Genomic DNA, 18,383 nt, shown 5'->3' with positions numbered 1-18,383 from the left:
CATAAGTTGTTACTAAAAATTTTCAGTGCCAGGGATGAGATACCTTCCAGTGAGTTGTTGGCCAGGGAGGTCCCTGATGCCCCCAAAACATTACAGGTTATTGCTGAAGCTCTTGGTTTCCCACCAGAAAGAGATGGTAAGACCCTAATGCTGAAAACTCCATATCCTTAGGCTACAAGGTCACTGAGAAATCTTGCTGGAGCTGATCTGAAAACCTCTTCTGTGTAGACCAGCAAACAGAAAGCTGGAACAACAACAACAACAACAACAAATCCTATGCTTCATGCAACTCCATGGGAGAGAGAGAAAGAAGTCACTAATGGAGATAAACAACAGTGGACACTGCAAGCCTTAAATTTGGCCAGCTAGGCCAAATGAGCCAACAGATGCAATAGTGGCACGTCTGTTATGGGGGAAACCAACTGCCCTCTAATTGGACTGGATGCCTGCTCCATGGGAGGGAATAATACCTGATACTAAAAATCTATGATGGGGAGGTCATGAGTTCTAGGAGTGTAACATTTGTTGATGTCTGGCTAAATGCATATATTATGCTCACCAAACTTCCCAGTAAGCACTTCTCTTAATGTTCATACCCATATATTAATGATACTCTCACTTTTGGATAGAGAAGCTTCTCTTTTTAGATGGCAGTGACCTCCAGAATTACTCAAAAGGCAACATAGTGCTGAGAAGTGATGGAGGAGTGCTCAGCACTGAAACATCTCTATCACTCCTTCCAAAGCTCAGGGTCCATTGCAGACGAGGTGGCAAAAAGAATGTAAGAGCCAGAGGAAGGGTAGGGCTCCCAACAGTGCATTTTTCCAGATATAAAATGGTCTGGATGCCAATGACCTTGCAGTGCTTGGCACTGCCTACACAAGACCTTCATAATAGTAGGAAAAGATGATAACATCAAAATAGAGACTAATTGAGAGGAGGAGATATGATGGAGAGTGGAGTTGTGAAGGGGTAAGTCAGGGTGGAGGGAATTATCATGGTTTTTATTGTCTATAATTAAGGAAGTTGTCCATAAAAAAGAAACAGCAAGGGCTGGAGAGATGGTTTAGCAGTTAAGCGCTTGCCTGTGAAGCCTAAGGACCCCGGTTCAAGGCTCTATTCTCCAGGACCCACGTTAGCCAGATGCACAAGGGAGCGCACATGTCTGGAGTTCGTTTGCAGTGGCTGGAGGCCCTGGCGCGCCCATTCTCTCTACCTGCCTATTTCTGTATCTCTCTCTCTCAAGTAAATAAATAAAAATAAAATATTTAAAAAAAAGAAACACCAAAAAAATAAAAATCATAGAATTATAAAGATTCAAAGAGAGCAGAGCATCTACATGGATAGCTCACAGGTTCAGCAGTGCCTTTCAGAGTGAACAGTCCAGAAGAACTGGGGATGACTAGAGAGGAGGCAGAGAATGGATGTTCTTGGGGAGGTATAGCTAACTGCTGTAGTAAATAAACCCCAAGGTTTCAGAGGCTTAACAGGATCGTTTGATTTTGCTTATGTAAAACACTCACATAGGTTTGCCTGTTTAACAGGTAGTCTTTTTCCCAGGCTATAATTCAGACCACAGGCTCCCATCATCCTGCAGGTCTGCATTACCTAGGGCTTTGAAGTTCCCTGTGTCTGGGATGAAGGAGAAAAAGAGTACAGAGCATTCACTTCTTAACTACATTGACCTGAAAGTTAAGTATATAATTTTACTGAACTTCATAGTCAGAACCACCTAAATGGCCCCACTTAGGGATGGAAATGAATCGGAAAATATAGTTTTTTTTTGGTCCTTAGTGGTGGAGTCTCTATTTAACCCAGGCTGCCCTGGAATTTACTATGGAGTCTCAGGGTGGCCTTGAACTCACAGGGATCCTCCTAGCTCTGCCTCCTGAGTGCTGGGATTAAAGGCGTGCACCGCCATGCCAGGCAAAGGCAATAATGTAGTCCTCAAAGAATAGCACCTTTTCAGAAAAGCCTTGTTTCTGTGGAAGTGGACAGTTGACATTCAATGCAGCCATTACAAGGCAGCTGTGAGGCTGCTGGCCAGAGGACAGACCAGTGTTTGCTAGCTCTTAATTTTCTTTCTTTATCAATAACCAACAAATTTAAATTTTCAATTTATTCTAAATGAATTTCCTAGAGAAAAACCCTACATGGGCAGCCACAGTTGCTGGTTAAAAACAGAGTGAGGGCTGTGGGTGTAACTCAATGGAAGAGTGCTGCCTAGCATATGCAAGCCTTAGGTCCATTCCCAGCACTGCAAAACAAAACAAAATAGAGTGTGGGAATGACTGAAATAAAGCAGCAAAGGAAAAAAAAAACAACCAGAAAATTATAGCTCACTCTTAAAAGTACTGAACAATATTTTGAGTTATTTCACAAGATGAGATGACAAAAAAAAAAAATACAAGGGAAGATATTCAGTGGTAATCTACATTGAAATGGATTTGTTGTGTTTTTGCAGTATGATTTCTCTGCTGGAGAGATCCCCAAAGGTTTTGCACACGTGGTATTAGCCTGAAACATAAGAGCGTTGTAAAGTTATTTTCTTAAATTTTGAGTGCACTAATTGCTTTTTTGGTGTGTGTAGTATGTGGTATGTATGTGTGGCGTGGTGGCAGTGGGGTGGTATATATATGTGTGTGTATATATGTATATATGTACATGGGATGAACACATGTGGAGGTCAGAGGAAGATGTTGGGTGTCCTCCTCTGACACTTTTCTGCCTTATTTTCTTGAGACAATTTCTTTCTAAACCTGGAACTCACTTTTTTTCTCTGGTTAGACTGGATAGTCAGTGAGCGCCAGTTACTCTTCTGTCTCTACCTACCCGCAGCACTGGGCTCACTGGCATGCCTGGCTACGTTCAGCTTTTTCTATTTTTGCGTTTTTTCGAGGTGAGGTCTCGCTCTTGCCCAGGCTGACCTGGAATTCACTCTGTAGTTTCCGGGTGGCCTTGAGTTCATAGCGAGATCCTCCTACCTCTGCCTTCTGAGTGCTGGGATTAAAGGTGTGTGCCACCACGCCTGGCTATATTCAGCTTTTTAAAAAATATTATTTATTTATTTGAGGGGTGGGGGAGAAAGAAAGAGAAAGACACAGAGTGAGTATAGGCATGTGAGAGCTTTCTGCCACTGCAAACAAACTCCACATGCATGTGCCAGGTAGTGCATATGGCTGTATGTGGGTAGTGGGGAATCAAACTTGGGTCCTTAGGCCTTGCAAGCACCTTAATGCCGAGCCATCTCTCTAGCCCCCATGTTCAGCTTTTTACATAAGCGCTACAAATCCAGTGCAGGCCTTCATACTGGCACCTTGAGTGCTCTCTGCCGCTGAGCCATCTCCCCAGCCCCCGCTGGTACTAATTCTTATATATTGAAAACAGGGCTGGAGAGATGGCTTAGTGGTTAAGCGCTTGCCTGTGAAGCCTAAGGACCCTGGTTCGAGGCTGGATTCCCCAGGACCCACGTTAGCCAGATGCACAAGGGGGCACACGCGTCTGGAGTTCGTTTGCAGTGGCTAGAAGCCCTGGCGCGCCCATTCTCTCTCTGCCTCTGCCTCTTTCTCTCTGTCTGTCGCTCTCAAATAAATAAATTAATTAATAAAATAATAAAAAGCATAGACTGGGGAAGCAAATTAAAAAATTATTGAAAATAAATATTCCCTGGCCCAGGCCTCATGCCTTTGTTCTTACTGGTCACAAACCTCACAAAGGTCACGTTATTTTTATTTTTAATTGTATTTATTTATTTGCAAGGAGAGGGAGAGAATAAATGAGAATGAGCATGGGCATGCCAGGACCTCCAGTCAGTGCAAATAAACTCCAGATGCATGCACCACTTTGCGCAGGCTTGATGTGGGTTCTGGGCCACACAAAGAACCTTAAGTACTGAACAACTCAGTCCCACATTTATTAGTTCAACAAGTATTCTTTTGAATATCTTCTATGTGATAGATGCTGTTCTAGGGTGTTGAAGAGACTCCAATGAATGAAAATCAGTCAATCACTGCCTTCAGAGAATTTCATTGTCTGAGGGGAAAAGAGACTAACTTCCCCCAAATCAAATTATTTCAGGGATAAGTTCTATGAAGAGAAAGGGCATGGAGAGATTTCTCAGGGCTTAAAGGCACTTGTTTGCCAAGGCTGATGGCCTGGGTTCTCTCTGTCTCTGTCTCTCTTCATTCTATCCCTCTCTACTTGCACATAAATAAATAGCAATAATAAAAAGAAAAATGAAGAACTGACACAAACCATAACCAACCATAACCCTCAACACTTGGTAAATCGAAAGAAACCACTTACAAAGACTGCATGTTCTGGGCTGGAGGGATGGCTCACCGGTTGAGGCACTTGCAAAGCCAAAGGACCCAGGCTCAATTCCCCAGTGCCCACATGAGCCAGATGCAAAAGATGGCACATGGGCCTGTAGCATTTGCAGCGGCTAGAGGCCATGGCGCACCCATCCTCTCTCTCTATCCGCCTCTTTCTCGGATAAATAAAATAAAGTAATTTTTAAAAGCCCCTATGTTCTATTTATACACATATAAAATGGCCAGAATAGGCAAGGTCTGTGGAAACAAGGTGCATTAGTGACTGCTTAAGAGTAGGAATAGGAATGGAAACGAGGAATGATTTCTCATGGTTTTAGGCATTCATATTGGTGAATGAAAAACGTCTAAAACTAGATTATAGGGATGCTTTCATAACCAAGTATAGATGAAAAAACCCTGGTTTAATTTTATTTTTTTTCTTCTTCTTCTTCTTTTTTTTTTTTTTTTTTGGTTTTTCGAGGTAGGGTCTCCCTGTAGCCCAGGCTGACCTGGAATTCACTATGTAGTCTCAGGGTGGCCTCGAACTCACGGTGATCCTCCTACCTCTGCCTCCCGAGTGCTGGGATTAAAGGCGTGCGCCACCTCGCCCGGCTCTTAATTTTATTTTTTGCGGTGCTCAGGCTTCAACCCAGAGCCTCACAGTCCGCGTGTGTGCTCCACCAGCGGGGTCTCGTCTCCAGACAAAACCCACCAAGTCACTTGATTGCCCAGCCCAGTGCCACCCTTGCATGCAATCCCAGCCCGGGGGAGGTTGAAAGCTGGAAGACTCAAATTCCAGGTCAGATTGCGCTGCAGAATGAGACAATACCTAAAATAAAGAAACACATAAATGCCACTGACTTGTATAGTTTTTAAACAGACAAACTTTATGGCACCTAAATTTAATTTTAAAATAAATGTTTCAAAATCCAACTTGGTCGGTACAGTTAACCTTCCTAAACATGCCTGTACACTTAAAAAAAAAATGCTTATTTGCAAACGGAGAGAGAGAGATAGAGACAGAGAAAAATGGGCAATCCTGGGCCTCCAGCCGGTGCAAATGAACTCCAGAGGCAGGTGCCACTTCGTGCATCACGTGGCTTTAAATGGGTTCTGGGGAATCGAACCCTGGTCGTCAGGCTTTGCAGCCAAGCGCCTTAGTCACTGAACCATGTCTCTCCAGCCCCCTTGTACGCTTCCTTAAAGAGCTCTGTTGTCAGGTACTGAGAACGAAGCGGTGTCTGAACAGATTTTATTTTATTTTATTTTCCCCGGGGCGACGACAGAATGAATCAGCAAGCGCCTTCCTCTCGGTTCAGGCAGCGAAGGCCCCGCCCCGTCCCCGTTTCCTAGCGACCAGCTTCCTACTGGTGCTCTTCCTTAGTCGTCCGGCCGCCACCACTTCCGCTCCGCCACAGGAAGTGAGGTCAAGCCGGCAGCTTTCCCGGGAGTGCAGCGTTGGCTGTAGGTGAAGTAGTGTTTTTGTGTTTGTGTGTGTGTGTGTGTATTTTTTTTCCCGCCTGGACCGGCGTTCTCTGCTTCCCCCAGCACCCTCGGCGTCTGGTCGAGAGGCCCCCGAGAGGGTCCCGACACCCACGCGAGAGGAGGACCAGGGCCCCGGGGGGCGGGCGCGGGCTGGGGCCGGCGGGGGTCAGCGACCCGGGGCAGCTGCGGTGTGTGCCGCGCACCGCGGGCCTTCCTGGGTAACCTGGGCCTCGCCGGCGCCCTGTCCCGCCTTCGAAGGGAAAACTTAACTCCCACGGACAACTTTCTCCCTTGGCTGACATCCTCGCACGCCCAAGCCCCGAAAGTGCCCTGCCCTTGACCTCTCCGGGAGCTGTCAGCCATTTCTTGTGGAGTTGGCCGGGGCTTGGGTCCGTGTGTCTGTGGGTGACGGACACGAGTTGAGATAACCTTGGGCAGGTGTGTATTTTTTTTTTAGCTTCCTTGACTTGAACGCAGGGTCTGCTTCCTGTGTTTGTTTATTTGCAAGCCACGAGGACGTTTGTGCCTTGGGGGTTGTATAGGGGGGCACACTGTGGAATTAGGCCAAAAGGACCCTGGAGATAACTTGATTTTGATTTTTTTTTTTTTTTGTGGTTCCTAGCTTGACCCTCTCAGGAATTCACATGACCTATTTGTATCAGTGATAACTCATTTTAACTTTGTAGTGTGTTTCTTACCTCCAAGAAAACTGCAGGACTGTGTCCTACAGTGAGTGACTGGCCATAGCCCGAAGCACAGTACTGAGCACACAGGAAAGGCTCATTACCTTTTATCTGAATATCAGTGAGTACTAGTGTGATACTTTTAGCTTAATGTTGAAGGGATCTATTTATAAATACATAGTTCAGCTCCTGGCATGAAGTAACACGCCCTTTTTTTTGAGATAAAATAACAAAATCTTGGGGCTCAGCTGTTAAAAAGCACTTGCTTGCTTGCTAAACCTGAAAGCCCTGACAATCCTGGTTCAGTTTCCCAGTACCCAAGTAGAGCAAGATACGGTGGTGCATGTGTCTGGACTTCCATTTGCAGTGGCAGGAGATGCCAGTGGCCCCACGCTCACTCTGTTTCTGTATGCCTGCCTCTTTCTCTCTCTCTCAAATACATAAAAATACTTTTAAAACTGTTTCGGCTGGGTATGGTGGTGCATACCTTTAATCCCAGCACTCAGGAGGCCGAGGTAGGAGGATCCCTGTGAGTTTGAGGCCAGCCTGAGACTACATAGTGAATTCCAGGTCAGCCTGGGCTAGAGTGAGACCCTATCTGAAACGCCCCCCCCCCAAAAAAAAACAGTCTGTTTAGATTAAATGTGAATGCTCAGGACGTTAGTTACCATATTCTTAGTATAAGAGAAATATGGTCCTCTTTTTTTTTTTTTTTGTCTTTTTGGCTCAATACTGCTTTGATTTTTTTTTTCCATTTTAATACTCAGTTTTTTCACTTCTCTTTCCCCTTTCCCTAGTTATTTATTTATTTATTTTTTCGAGGTAGGGTCTCACTCTGGTCCAGGCTGACTCTTTCCCTTGTTTTAAATAGGTGCTGCTTAAGTTGCTGACCCAGAGCTGCTGGTAATTATGGGAAATCAACTCGCTGGCATTGCGCCTTCCCAGATCCTTTCTGTAGAGAGTTATTTCTCGGACATTCATGACTTCGAGTATGACAAGAGCCTGGGAAGTACTCGCTTTTTCAAGGTTGCCAGAGCGAAGCACCGGGAAGGGCTGGTGGTGGTGAAGGTCTTTGCCATTCAAGATCCCACATTGCCCTTAACCAGTTACAAACAGGAGCTGGAGGAGTTGAAAATCAGGCTGCATTCTGCACAGAACTGCCTCCCTTTCCAGAAAGCAGCCGAAAAAGCATCTGAGAAAGCAGCCATGCTGTTCAGACAGTACGTGAGAGACAACCTCTATGATCGCATCAGTACCCGTCCGTTCTTAAATAACATTGAGAAGCGCTGGATCGCTTTCCAGATCCTGACTGCAGTGGACCAAGCCCACAAATCTGGAGTCCGTCATGGGGACATCAAGACTGAGAACGTGATGGTCACCAGTTGGAACTGGGTTCTTCTAACTGATTTTGCCAGTTTCAAGCCCACTTATCTTCCAGAGGATAACCCAGCGGATTTCAACTACTTCTTTGATACTTCTCGGAGGAGGACCTGTTACATTGCTCCGGAACGTTTCGTTGACGGTGGTATGTTTGCCACTGAGTTAGAATATATGAGAGATCCCTCAACTCCGCTGGTAGACTTAAATAGCAATCAGAGGACAAGAGGAGAGTTGAAGAGAGCAATGGACATCTTTTCAGCAGGTATTTGAGTTGGTTAGATTTGCCAATTGCCACATTTACATTTTTTTTAAACAGTCCAACATAGAAATGTTTTTTTCTTTTTTTTTTTTTTAAGTTTGCCACATGTTAAAAAAATTTCTTGGAGGTGTTAATCCCCAAATCTCCGTCAGCTGGGAACCTAGCATTCAGAACACTTAAGTTTAAAGGGGGACACCTGAATCAAACCACCACAGATGCTGTTATAGAAACACACAAGCTACTTAAATAAGTCTCAAGTAGTGATGGGTAGAGAGGCGGGGTGAAGAAAGCCCTTTCTAGTGGAGTGATGATGTTTAAAGTGAGACCTGTGAAATGATTGGAAGTTAGCTTTAGTAGTTCTGGTAGTTCTTACTCCCCCCCCCCCCCCCATGGGTATAGTGTATGCAAAGGTTTAAAGACCAGAGCATTATGTATTGACATGCTAGGACGCCTCAACTAGTTTAGTATGAAGGAAGGGTCTGCTCTGCTCTGCTCATACTAGTGTATCAGATGTGTTTTAGGGAAAACACTGATGTAGCGTGGAGAGTGGATTGCTTCTCCTGTCTCCAGTTAAGGTTCGAGATAGGAGTGATTGTGTCCGGCTGAAGGTTGTGGCAGAGGTGGTAATGTTTAAAGGAGCCCTACTAAGTGGGCATGTTGGGATTTTGTAATCAGATGATAAGCTGTGCCCACTTTACCCACTTCTTTAGAGGAAAGCAAGTATATGGCAGTGCTGGTCCTGCGGAGACACCAGGAGGAGCAGGCAGAGGGGAGATAACACGTGTTTTAGATAGGGCCACTTGGCAGTGCCATGAGGTGAATGTTTGGTGAGTGGAAATTTGAGGTTGAGATCTGGGATTATTGGAAAATTGGTAATGATTGAAGTCAGGAGAATGGGTTTGTAGGCAGTAGAGTTTGAAGAGTGTCAGTGAACTCTGGAACAGTGTTCCATGTGTTCATATGCATGGTAGTTTTTCTTTCTCTCATGGCTGTTACTTATTGCACTTTTTAATATTAATATTGGTAATTGTAATAATATGTATACTCAGAATGCAACTATAGTGACATCTTACAAGTTTTACATACTGTATATTCATCGCAAAGAAGTTCTTTTTTTTTTTCCTTCAATGCTGGGTTTTGAACCCAGGCTTTCATTCATACTAGTCAAGTTCTTTTGAAAACCCATTTTGTTTTTACTTTAGATAGGATCTGGCCAAGTTGCTCAGGCTGGCCTTGATCTGTTGATAGTCTTGCCTCAGGCTTCTGAGTAGCTGGGCTACAGGAGTGCACTTCCTCATTTCCCTTTGATCATTGGTTACTTAGGAGTGTCTTTCTACATGTTTGTAGGTTTCGCATTTTCTTTTAATTGATTTATTTCATTACATTGTGTGTTTGAAGGGTATTGTTTTTTTATTTCAATCGTTCCTATTTACTTAGTCATTTAAAAATATTTTAATTTATTTATTAGGGAGAGAGAGAGAATGGGTGTGCCAGGGCCTCTAGCCACTGCAAACAAACTCCAGATGCATGTGCCACCTTGTGCATCTGGCTTATGTGGGTCCTGGGGATTCAAACCTAGGTTCTTGGGCTTTGCAGGCAAGTGCCTTAACAGCTAAGCCATCTCTCCAGCCTTAGTCCATGTTTTATTACTCTAATATGATACCTGTGATAGGCTACTTTATAAAGAGAAGAGGTTTATTTTGGCACATGATTCTGCAGGTCAAGGGACCACATCTGGTGTTGGCTTTCTTGCTGGCAGAGTCTGGAGGTGGCACAGAGGCTTCATAAAGCAAGAAATATGGAATGTGCGCATGTATCTCCATTGGTCTCATCTCCCTCCTCTTTGTTTTGATTTTGTGAGTAGGGTCTCACTCTAGCCCAGGCTGACCTGGAACTCACAAAGATTCTCCTACCTTCGTTGCCCCCGAGTATCTGGCCTGGTCTTCCTCTTCTTATGAAGCTACTTGGATTAATCATAAGGCTCCACCCTAATCCTGCTCACTTCTCCCAGGCATCACCTCTGATTGCCATTGTCAGATTAAGTCTTCACCTTGTTAATACCTCAAGATGGGATTCACTTTCAACACAGGAAGAGGTGGGGTACACAGAAACCATGTTTAAACTGCAGTATTGAGGCTCATTTTATGCTTGGGTTTTGGCTTGGGTGTGCTCTAGGTGGTGTGCTGTAAACTCTTGAAGAGTTTATATTCTGCTGTCAGAGTGTCCAGCCACCGATGTTGGCTTGCTCAGATCTTCTCTTTTCTGCTGCTTGTGTGGTGTTGTTTTTAAATAGCTATTGTTTGAAGTCCTTTATTCTGAAATTTAATACTATGTAGGTAGAAATAAACAAATTTACTAAATGTTAGTTCTAGGAACTTAGTTGCTAGGTTTTCACTGAACAAATAGAGAAAAGTCTTGTGGAGTTTTCACTCTAGTTGGGCATATAGGTAGTAAATAACAAAAGATGATAACTGGTACCAGTTAGTGCTGTAGGTGAATAATAGTAGATGAAAGGGAAAAGGAGGGTAGCATTTGATGAATGTGCGTAGTTGCAGTGGGACTCAAAATCTAACCAGGTAATTAAGAAAGGCCTTACTCCTGAGACGACTTTAAGATTTGAAAGAGTTGGAGGTTTAACCCATACTAATACTTGGGGTAATGGTATCCTTGGCATAGGCACCAGGGGGTGCCAAGTCTGGGTAAGGTCACTTAAGGGTCTCTATAAGACCTGTTAAATGCATGTCATATAATGATTCAATGAAATTTCTTTGTGTTTTTAAGAAATGTCTGGTTGGTACATAGTGGATGTTATGGCCTACAGAGATGGCTTAATGGTTAAGGCACTTGCCCGCGAAGCCTAAGGACCCAGGTTTGATTCTCCACCTCCCACATAAGCCACTGCACATGGTGGTGCATGTGTCTGGAGTTAGTTTGCAGTGGCTAGAGGCCCAGGTGCGCCCATTCTCACTCTCGCTCCCTCTGTCTATCTCTAATAAGTAAATGAAAATAAATCTTAAAAAATGGATGTTATCTCTTCTCTAATTTTACTGCCTTGCTTGCTTTATATTTCATATGCATTCACTGGTTTATTTTGTCTTTTTACAGTGAAAGTTTCATGAGGGCAAGAATGTTATCTCCTGCATGTACTAGTACTACCTACTTTACAGTCAGTACCTAATGATGAATGAGTGACTGGTCAGACGCAACAGCTTAGCAGTTCTTTATGAACTTAGTGTCTTTAAATTTGTACTAAAATGCTTTCTAGTGGATTTATCTCTATGTAAATGTGCACATGCTTTTTAAAAAAATTTTTTTGTTCATTTTTTATTTATTTATTTTTGAGTGTGACAGAGAAAGAGAGAGAGAGAGAATGGGCGTGCCAGGGCTTCTAGCCACTGCTAACGAACTCCAGACGCTTGCGCCCCATTGTGCATCTGGATAACATGGGTCCTGGGGAATGGAGCCTCAAACCAGGGTCCCTAGGCTTCACAGGCAGGCGCTTAACCGCTAAGCCATCTCTCCAGCCCTGCACATGCTTTTTTATGCAGGAGAAAAGTTGAATGGCTTTTTTGCCTTAATATGTGATGTTCAAGTGATTAGACATGTACTTGACAGTAGTTGTATGATGCATTACTGATTTCAGTTCATTTTACTTTGGAGTTTATGTTTGGAGTTCTGTGATTTTTCTGAATTCTGTATTACATAACCCCTTGCATTTCATTTGTAATGGATTTTATCTGCTGTCTTGCAGGCTGTGTGATAGCTGAGCTTTTTACAGAAGGTGTGCCATTGTTTGATCTCTCTCAACTGTTGGCATATAGAAATGGACACTTTTTTCCTGAACAAGTGCTAAATAAAATAGAAGATCGCAGCATCAGAGAATTGGTAACTATGCTACAAATATTTGCCATGAAGTTTTTAATAGGATTATGTCCAGGCTTTTCATTGAATTAGTCAGTTCTCAGGACTGCAAGAAATTTTATTTATTTTGTTTTATTTTTTGAGAGAGGTTCTAACCCTGTGGTCTAGGCTGACCTGGAACTCACTATCCCAGGCTTGCCTTAAACTCATGGCAATCCTCCTGCCTTAGCTTCCTGAGTGCTGAGATTACAGGCATTTCCTACCCAGTTGTTTTTTAAATTTGTTTTGTTTTCCCAACAAATTTGAAATAAGCCACTAAAACACTGCATCCTAATACAAATAGTGTGTTGTTTTTATAGAAATGCACTGTTGCGTTTTCCCTCTTAGCCACAGAACTCATCTGACTTAAAAACAACAGAGAGAAAGAAGGATCCATTGTGTATCGTCCATGGTAATCTTCAGATCTGCTTTGGACAGATTTGGAGGGTGGTGTCTGCATGCGTGGGTGTTAGGTTGTCCTGGAAGGAGCTGGCTAGTACAGAATGAAGCAGACAGACATCTCCAGAGGAGACAGCAGGAGCGTGAAGAGCGTAGAGCAGTGCAGGGCCATTTCCTGTAGAAGCAAGTTGGGTAACTGGAAGGGGAGCTGTAGAGTCACAGCGTGGCACGAGCTGTAGGCATCCTGTGGAAGGTAGCTTAATCCATGTATGAGTTACCATCCAGGGCGTCTTTCTAAACTTAGCGTATGGTGACTGACACTTGGGATAGTGACTTTGAGCCTTGGAAAAGATATGGTTTATTTAGAATACTCCTTGATAAAGTAGGGGAACATGACTATGTTTTAATTCCTCGTAGAAATGGGAAATGCCAGGCATGGGGCTATAATCCCAGCTACTCAGGAATCTGAAGCAGGAGGATCTCAAGTTCAGTGCCTGCCTTAGGTTCAGAGCAAGTTCAAGGCCAGCAAGTCAGCTTAATCAATTTAGCAAGACTATTTCAAAAATAAATAAATAACTAAATATATAAACAAATACAAAGCAACTGTAATAGATATAATTAAAACACAGACCTGGGTCTATAGCTCAAGTGTTAATAGCACTTGCTAGTCATGTACTAGGCCCTAGATTTAAGCCCTAATGCCCTCTCCTGTAGAAAAAGGGTAAATATTGCAAGGTAAATGGTGCAGACCTATAATCTCAGTTCTTAGGAGGCCAAAGCCGGAGTGTGAGATTGTGGCCAGCCTGCACTCCATAGTGAGATTCTGTCTCCAAAGGCAGAATAATACCAACCATAAGATGCTTCAGAGGATGCCAGTGGAGCTTGTGTTCTGTGACTATTATGCTGGGTGTGGAGTGGGCATACCTGGCTCGCCTTTCTTTGAGTGTGGTGGTCATCTGTCATGTTACCTTGTCTAAGTAACTTCATGTTTTCTGGCTTGCATTCTCTTGAATTTGTTCAAAATTTTTTTTTCTTATTTTGAGGCAAGTCCAACAGACTGACCTTTTTTTTTTTTTTTTTTTTAAATGTGAGAGAGTGTGAGCAAGGGTGAGACAGAGAGAGAGGGAGAATTGGTGCATCAGGCCATCCAGCTGCTGCACTTGAATTCCAGATGTGTGTGCCACCTTGTGCACATGTGTGACCTTGTGCCTCTGACTTATGTGGGACCTAGAGAGTTAAACATGGGTCCTTAAGCTTCACAGGCAAGTGCCTTAGCCAGTAAGCATCTCTCTAGCCCATAAATTTATTTAAGTTTTAAAGCTTGATCCAAAGTAAAAGTAGTTCCTGCACCATTTTGCCATATAGTACTTTAGACTCCCTTGAGTTCAATGCCAGTTTCTTATTTACACTAAAACATAAATCTCAAATGTATGATTTTTTTTTGTTATTTAAGAAATGGAAAGATTATTTTCTAGATATTGAAAGAATTTATTTCCTTATGATACTAGAGAGCAGATTAAATTCACATTAGATGTATCTTTTTTTTTTCTCTTTTTTGAGGTTGGGTCTTATTCTAGCCCAGTTGACCTCTTAACTCTTCACTTGAGTAGATTATAGAGCTTCACTTAAATCATGTATAATTTCTTTAGATTTGTGTTGTTAAAGTTTAAATCAGGTTAATAATTATAGTGCTTTTGTAATTTCTTCTGGTAGTATATGTAATTTTGTATGCAAACTTGTGTATATATACTTCTGAAGCAAGTCCTTTTTTTTTTTTTTTTTGGTTTTTTGATTTTTCGAGGTAGGGTCTCTCTCTAGCCCAGGCTGACCTGGAATTCACTATGGAGTCTCAGGGTGGCCTCGAACTCATGGCAATCTTCCTACCTTCGCCTCCCGAGTGCTGGGATTAAAGGCGTGCGCCACCACGCCCGGCAGCAAGTCCATTTTTCAAAAATTATTTTAGAGGAGAGAGAGAGAATTGGCCAGGGCCTTAGCCACTGCAGTCGCACTCCAGACACTTGCAATACCTAATGGGCATATGTACTTGCCTTATCCTTGTGTGTCTGGCTTACATGTGATCTGGAGAGTTGAACATGCGTCCTTAGGGTTTGTAGGCAATCACCTTGGCTGCTAAGCCATCTCTCCAGCCCTTGTGTCCCCTTGCCCCCTGAGATAGGGTTGCTTTAACCCAGGTTGACCTGGAATTCACTGTGTAGTCTCAGGGTGGCCTTGAACTCATGTAGATCCTCCTACCTCTGCCTCCTGATTGCTGGCATTAAAGGTGTGCACCACCACGCCTGGCTACCATTGTTTGCTTATTAAATAAGGAATATAAAGCCAGGCGTGGTGGTGCATGCTTTTAATCTCAGCCACCCCACCCCCACCTGGTATTAATTTCATTTTCTTAAATTACTGTTTCTCCTTTTTCCTCCTCTCCTCTTCATGCAGGTAACACAGATGATTCACCGTGAGCCAGAAAAACGTTTCGAGGCTGAAGATTACTTAAAGCAGCAGCGTGGCAATGCCTTCCCTGAGATATTTTATACTTTCCTTCAGCCTTACATGGCACAGTTTGCTAAGGAAACTTTTCTTTCTGCCGATGAGCGCATTCTGGTTATACGGAAGGATTTGGGCAACATTATTCACAATCTCTGTGGACAGGATCTGCCAGAAAAAGCGGAAGGCGAGCCAAAGGAAAGTGGGCTGGTTATCTTGGTGTCGGTTATTACATCCTGCCTACAGACTCTTAAATACTGTGACTCGAAGCTTGCTGCTTTAGAACTTATTCTACACTTGGCCCCAAGACTAAGTGTGGAAATCCTTTTGGATCGTATCACTCCATACCTTCTGCATTTCAGCAATGACTCTGTTCCTAGAGTGAGGGCAGAAGCCTTGAGGACGCTGACCAAAGTCCTTGCTCTTGTCAAAGAAGTTCCTCGCAATGACGTCAATATCTACCCAGAATACATTCTTCCAGGCATAGCCCACCTTGCCCAGGATGATGCTACTATTGTTAGACTAGCCTATGCTGGTAAGATTTTCTTGTCCTATCCTGGTAATTGGCACTCAGATATTGTTACAGTTAATAATGAGCATGCCTCTTGTTTTCTGATTTCTTTGGGAATTCTAAGTGTGAACATTGCTCTTTGAGTTATTAGTGTAGGTCTTAGACTTTCATATTTGAAGTGATCAAATTTATCAAGTGAACAAGTAGGTCATATGGAATCTAATGTGTGTATTTGGACAATCACATTTACTTTGGTGTAGGGTGGATTACAAACGCATGCTTCTGATCCAATGTCTTTTAGACCTTTACAAAGTTTCCCTGAACACACTTGAATGGCTCTTTAAAAAAAAAATTATTTGAGAGAGAAAGAGAGAAAATGGGCACTCCAGGGCTTCTAGCCACTGCAAACGAAATCCAGCTGCATGTGCCACCTTGTGCACCTGGCTTACCTGAGTCCTTTGGTGACAAATGCCTTAACCACTAAGCCATCTCTTCAGTCCACTTGCTTGACTCTTAATTTTAGTATAGAACATTCTGTTGCTATTGAAGATCAATTTTGCTTAGTAACTTGGTGTTGTGAAAGATCCTGTCTTTGAACTATCTGAGTTCTTAGGTCCTGTTCAGGTTACTTTAGTGCTTAGAATGTGAGGCTTCTTGGTTGTGGGATTAGTGTTCGGTGTAGACCAATTAATTCTCACTCGTAAAAGGAAATGATACAAGTTCATATTTTTATCTCCCAAAATTAATTCTGAATGTTTACTTAGCATGATAAATGTCTCAGAAATGTATATGTAATTCTATAATTTTTAATTTGATTGAGAAACCTTATGTTTTTTTGTTTTTTTTTTGGAGGTGGGGCTTTACTGTAGCTCAGGCTGACGTGGAATTCACTGTGTAGTCTCAGGTTGGCCCTGAACTCATGGTGTCCTCCTACTTCTGCCTCCTAGGTGCTGAGACCTTCTGTTTTAAAGTCTTTGCACACAGTATACAGCACTGTGTTCATAGTCTATTTCTTGTCACTGTTTTAGTAGAACATCTGAAAAATGGTCTTTGAATGCCACTTTCATCTCTAGGCACAGCCAGAAGAGATTGGTGGAGGTTGAGTGTTTTTCCATACGTCTGTTATGTTTGCTGACTTATTTGTGGTTACTTGTTTCCGTATTGTATAGATGTAAACCCAAGACCTAGAAGCACCAAGATTTCTGCAGGACAAATCAGATTTTATTATTTGTAACTACAATTTTATAATTCATTTGGGAATCTGTTGAATTAAGCAGCATATAGGAAATGTGTGCAGGTTTTTACAAATAGCCTGTACTTAAAAAAAAAAAAAAAGAAAGAAAGATTGTGCTCCTGCTTTGAGGTTAGGCAATCCTTCCTTTTTCACTTATGTTAATTAGATCAACTTGTGATGTTCAGCAATATATTAACATACTTTACAGTTACCAGTAATAGCCTTACCATAAAAGCAATAGCTATTATGTATTGAAAAACCTGCTTGACATTAGGCATCTGTTGCTCAAGGTTGCTGCAAGCATTGGCTTTGAGGTCTAGCAGTAAACAGTTGCAATAACACTGGGTTAAAAATTTTATATTACCTTCAGCTTAAAGGTTAAGAAAGCTAAATAAGATACCCAACTGTGCCTGGTCCAATTCTTAGTCCTCAGAGCTGCCAGACTAGAACTTGGGTTTGAACCAGGGTTTCTTCTCTTTAGTCCTCTGGATCTTCATGGTGCGTATTCATAATTAGGATCAGTGCTAGCATCTGTCAGTGTTGCTTCCTGGTCCACTGAGTGACAAGACAGCCAGTTAATAAAGCCAGGGCCTTATCTGAACTTGGGTGTCTAAGTATAACGAAATCATATATGCCAATAAGTATAAAAGCTTAAAATGAATATTTTTTCCTTTAAAGTGTTCTGTATTTATTTATTAAAAATATTTTATTTGCAAACATAGCCGTGTGTGTGTGTGTGTGTGTATGTGTATGTGTATATATATATATATATATATATATATATATATATACACACACACACACAAATATATATGTATATATGTATATATTTGTATATATGTATATATGTATGTATATATATGTGTGTATATATGTATATATTTGTATATATGTATATATAGATGCACAAATATATATATATATATATATATACACAGACACAAATATATATATATATAGAGAGAGAGGGGGGGGGAATATAAGAGCAAGAGTGAATGAGTATGGATGCACCAGGGCCTCCAGCCACTGCAGACGACCTCCAGATATATGTGCCACCTTGTGCATCTGGCTTATGTGGGTATTAGGGATTCAAACCCCGGGTTGTTAGGCTTTACAGGCAAGTGTCTTAACTGCTGAGCCATCTCTTCAGCCCTATAGTTTTCTTTTTTGTCTTGAGAGATGCTGGCATAAAGTTGGTATTTTGTGCAAAGTGAGCTTTCAAGTCTGTTGTGTTTATGGACTTAAATGTGGGCAATAGGTATAGATTTACTCAGACTTTATTTTTTTATTTTTATTTTTATTTTTGTTTTTCAAGGTAGGGTCTCACTCTGGTCCAGGCTGACCTGGAATTCACTATGTAGTCTCAGGGGGACCTTGAACTCCCGGCAATCCTCCTACTTCTGATTCCTGAGTGCTGGGATTAAAGGTGTGCACCACCACGCCTGGCTCACATTCCTCAGACTTTAAAAGGCCCAGGAAAGTAAAAGAGGGAAGCGTAGTCAGCGCTCCACAGCTATGAGTCTCATGTTCTTGGACCCCTCAGACTACAGAAGACGTCTTTGCTTGACATGTGCAAACTTCTTTTTGGATATTCCCTAAGTAATATAATACAACTTTATTTTATTATTATTATTATTAGTTAATTTTTTGAGGTAGGATCTCTCTCTAGCTCAGGCTGACCTGGAATTCACTAGGTAGTCTCAGGGCAACCTCGAACTCATGG

The 18,383-nt window shown here is 42.4% G+C and overlaps 1 protein-coding gene across 3 annotated transcripts in view; it reads left to right on the top strand.

The window, feature by feature from the left end:
- Positions 1-5,728: 5,728 nt before the first annotated feature.
- Pik3r4 (phosphoinositide-3-kinase regulatory subunit 4) overlaps positions 5,729-18,383 on the top strand; it is a 66,922-nt gene continuing 54,267 nt past the window's right edge. For 2 of the 3 annotated variants that reach the window (XM_045136614.1, XM_004664319.2), the window contains exons 1-4: positions 5,987-6,236; positions 7,353-8,123; positions 11,872-12,005; positions 14,868-15,450. In XM_045136614.1, the coding sequence (XP_044992549.1) occupies positions 7,391-8,123; positions 11,872-12,005; positions 14,868-15,450 (1,450 nt within the window). In that variant the 5' untranslated portion in view covers positions 5,987-6,236; positions 7,353-7,390. Of the gene's footprint in view, positions 5,778-5,986; positions 6,237-7,352; positions 8,124-11,871; positions 12,006-14,867; positions 15,451-18,383 lie in introns of those variants that run through there. The other variant, XM_045136613.1, reaches the window with a different exon arrangement.

This window comes from Jaculus jaculus, chromosome 17 (assembly GCF_020740685.1).
Source record: "Jaculus jaculus isolate mJacJac1 chromosome 17, mJacJac1.mat.Y.cur, whole genome shotgun sequence".
Taxonomy (NCBI): Eukaryota; Metazoa; Chordata; class Mammalia; order Rodentia; family Dipodidae; genus Jaculus; species Jaculus jaculus.
Note: the sequence above shows the minus strand (reverse complement) of the source record. Positions and strands in the feature narration are given on the sequence as shown.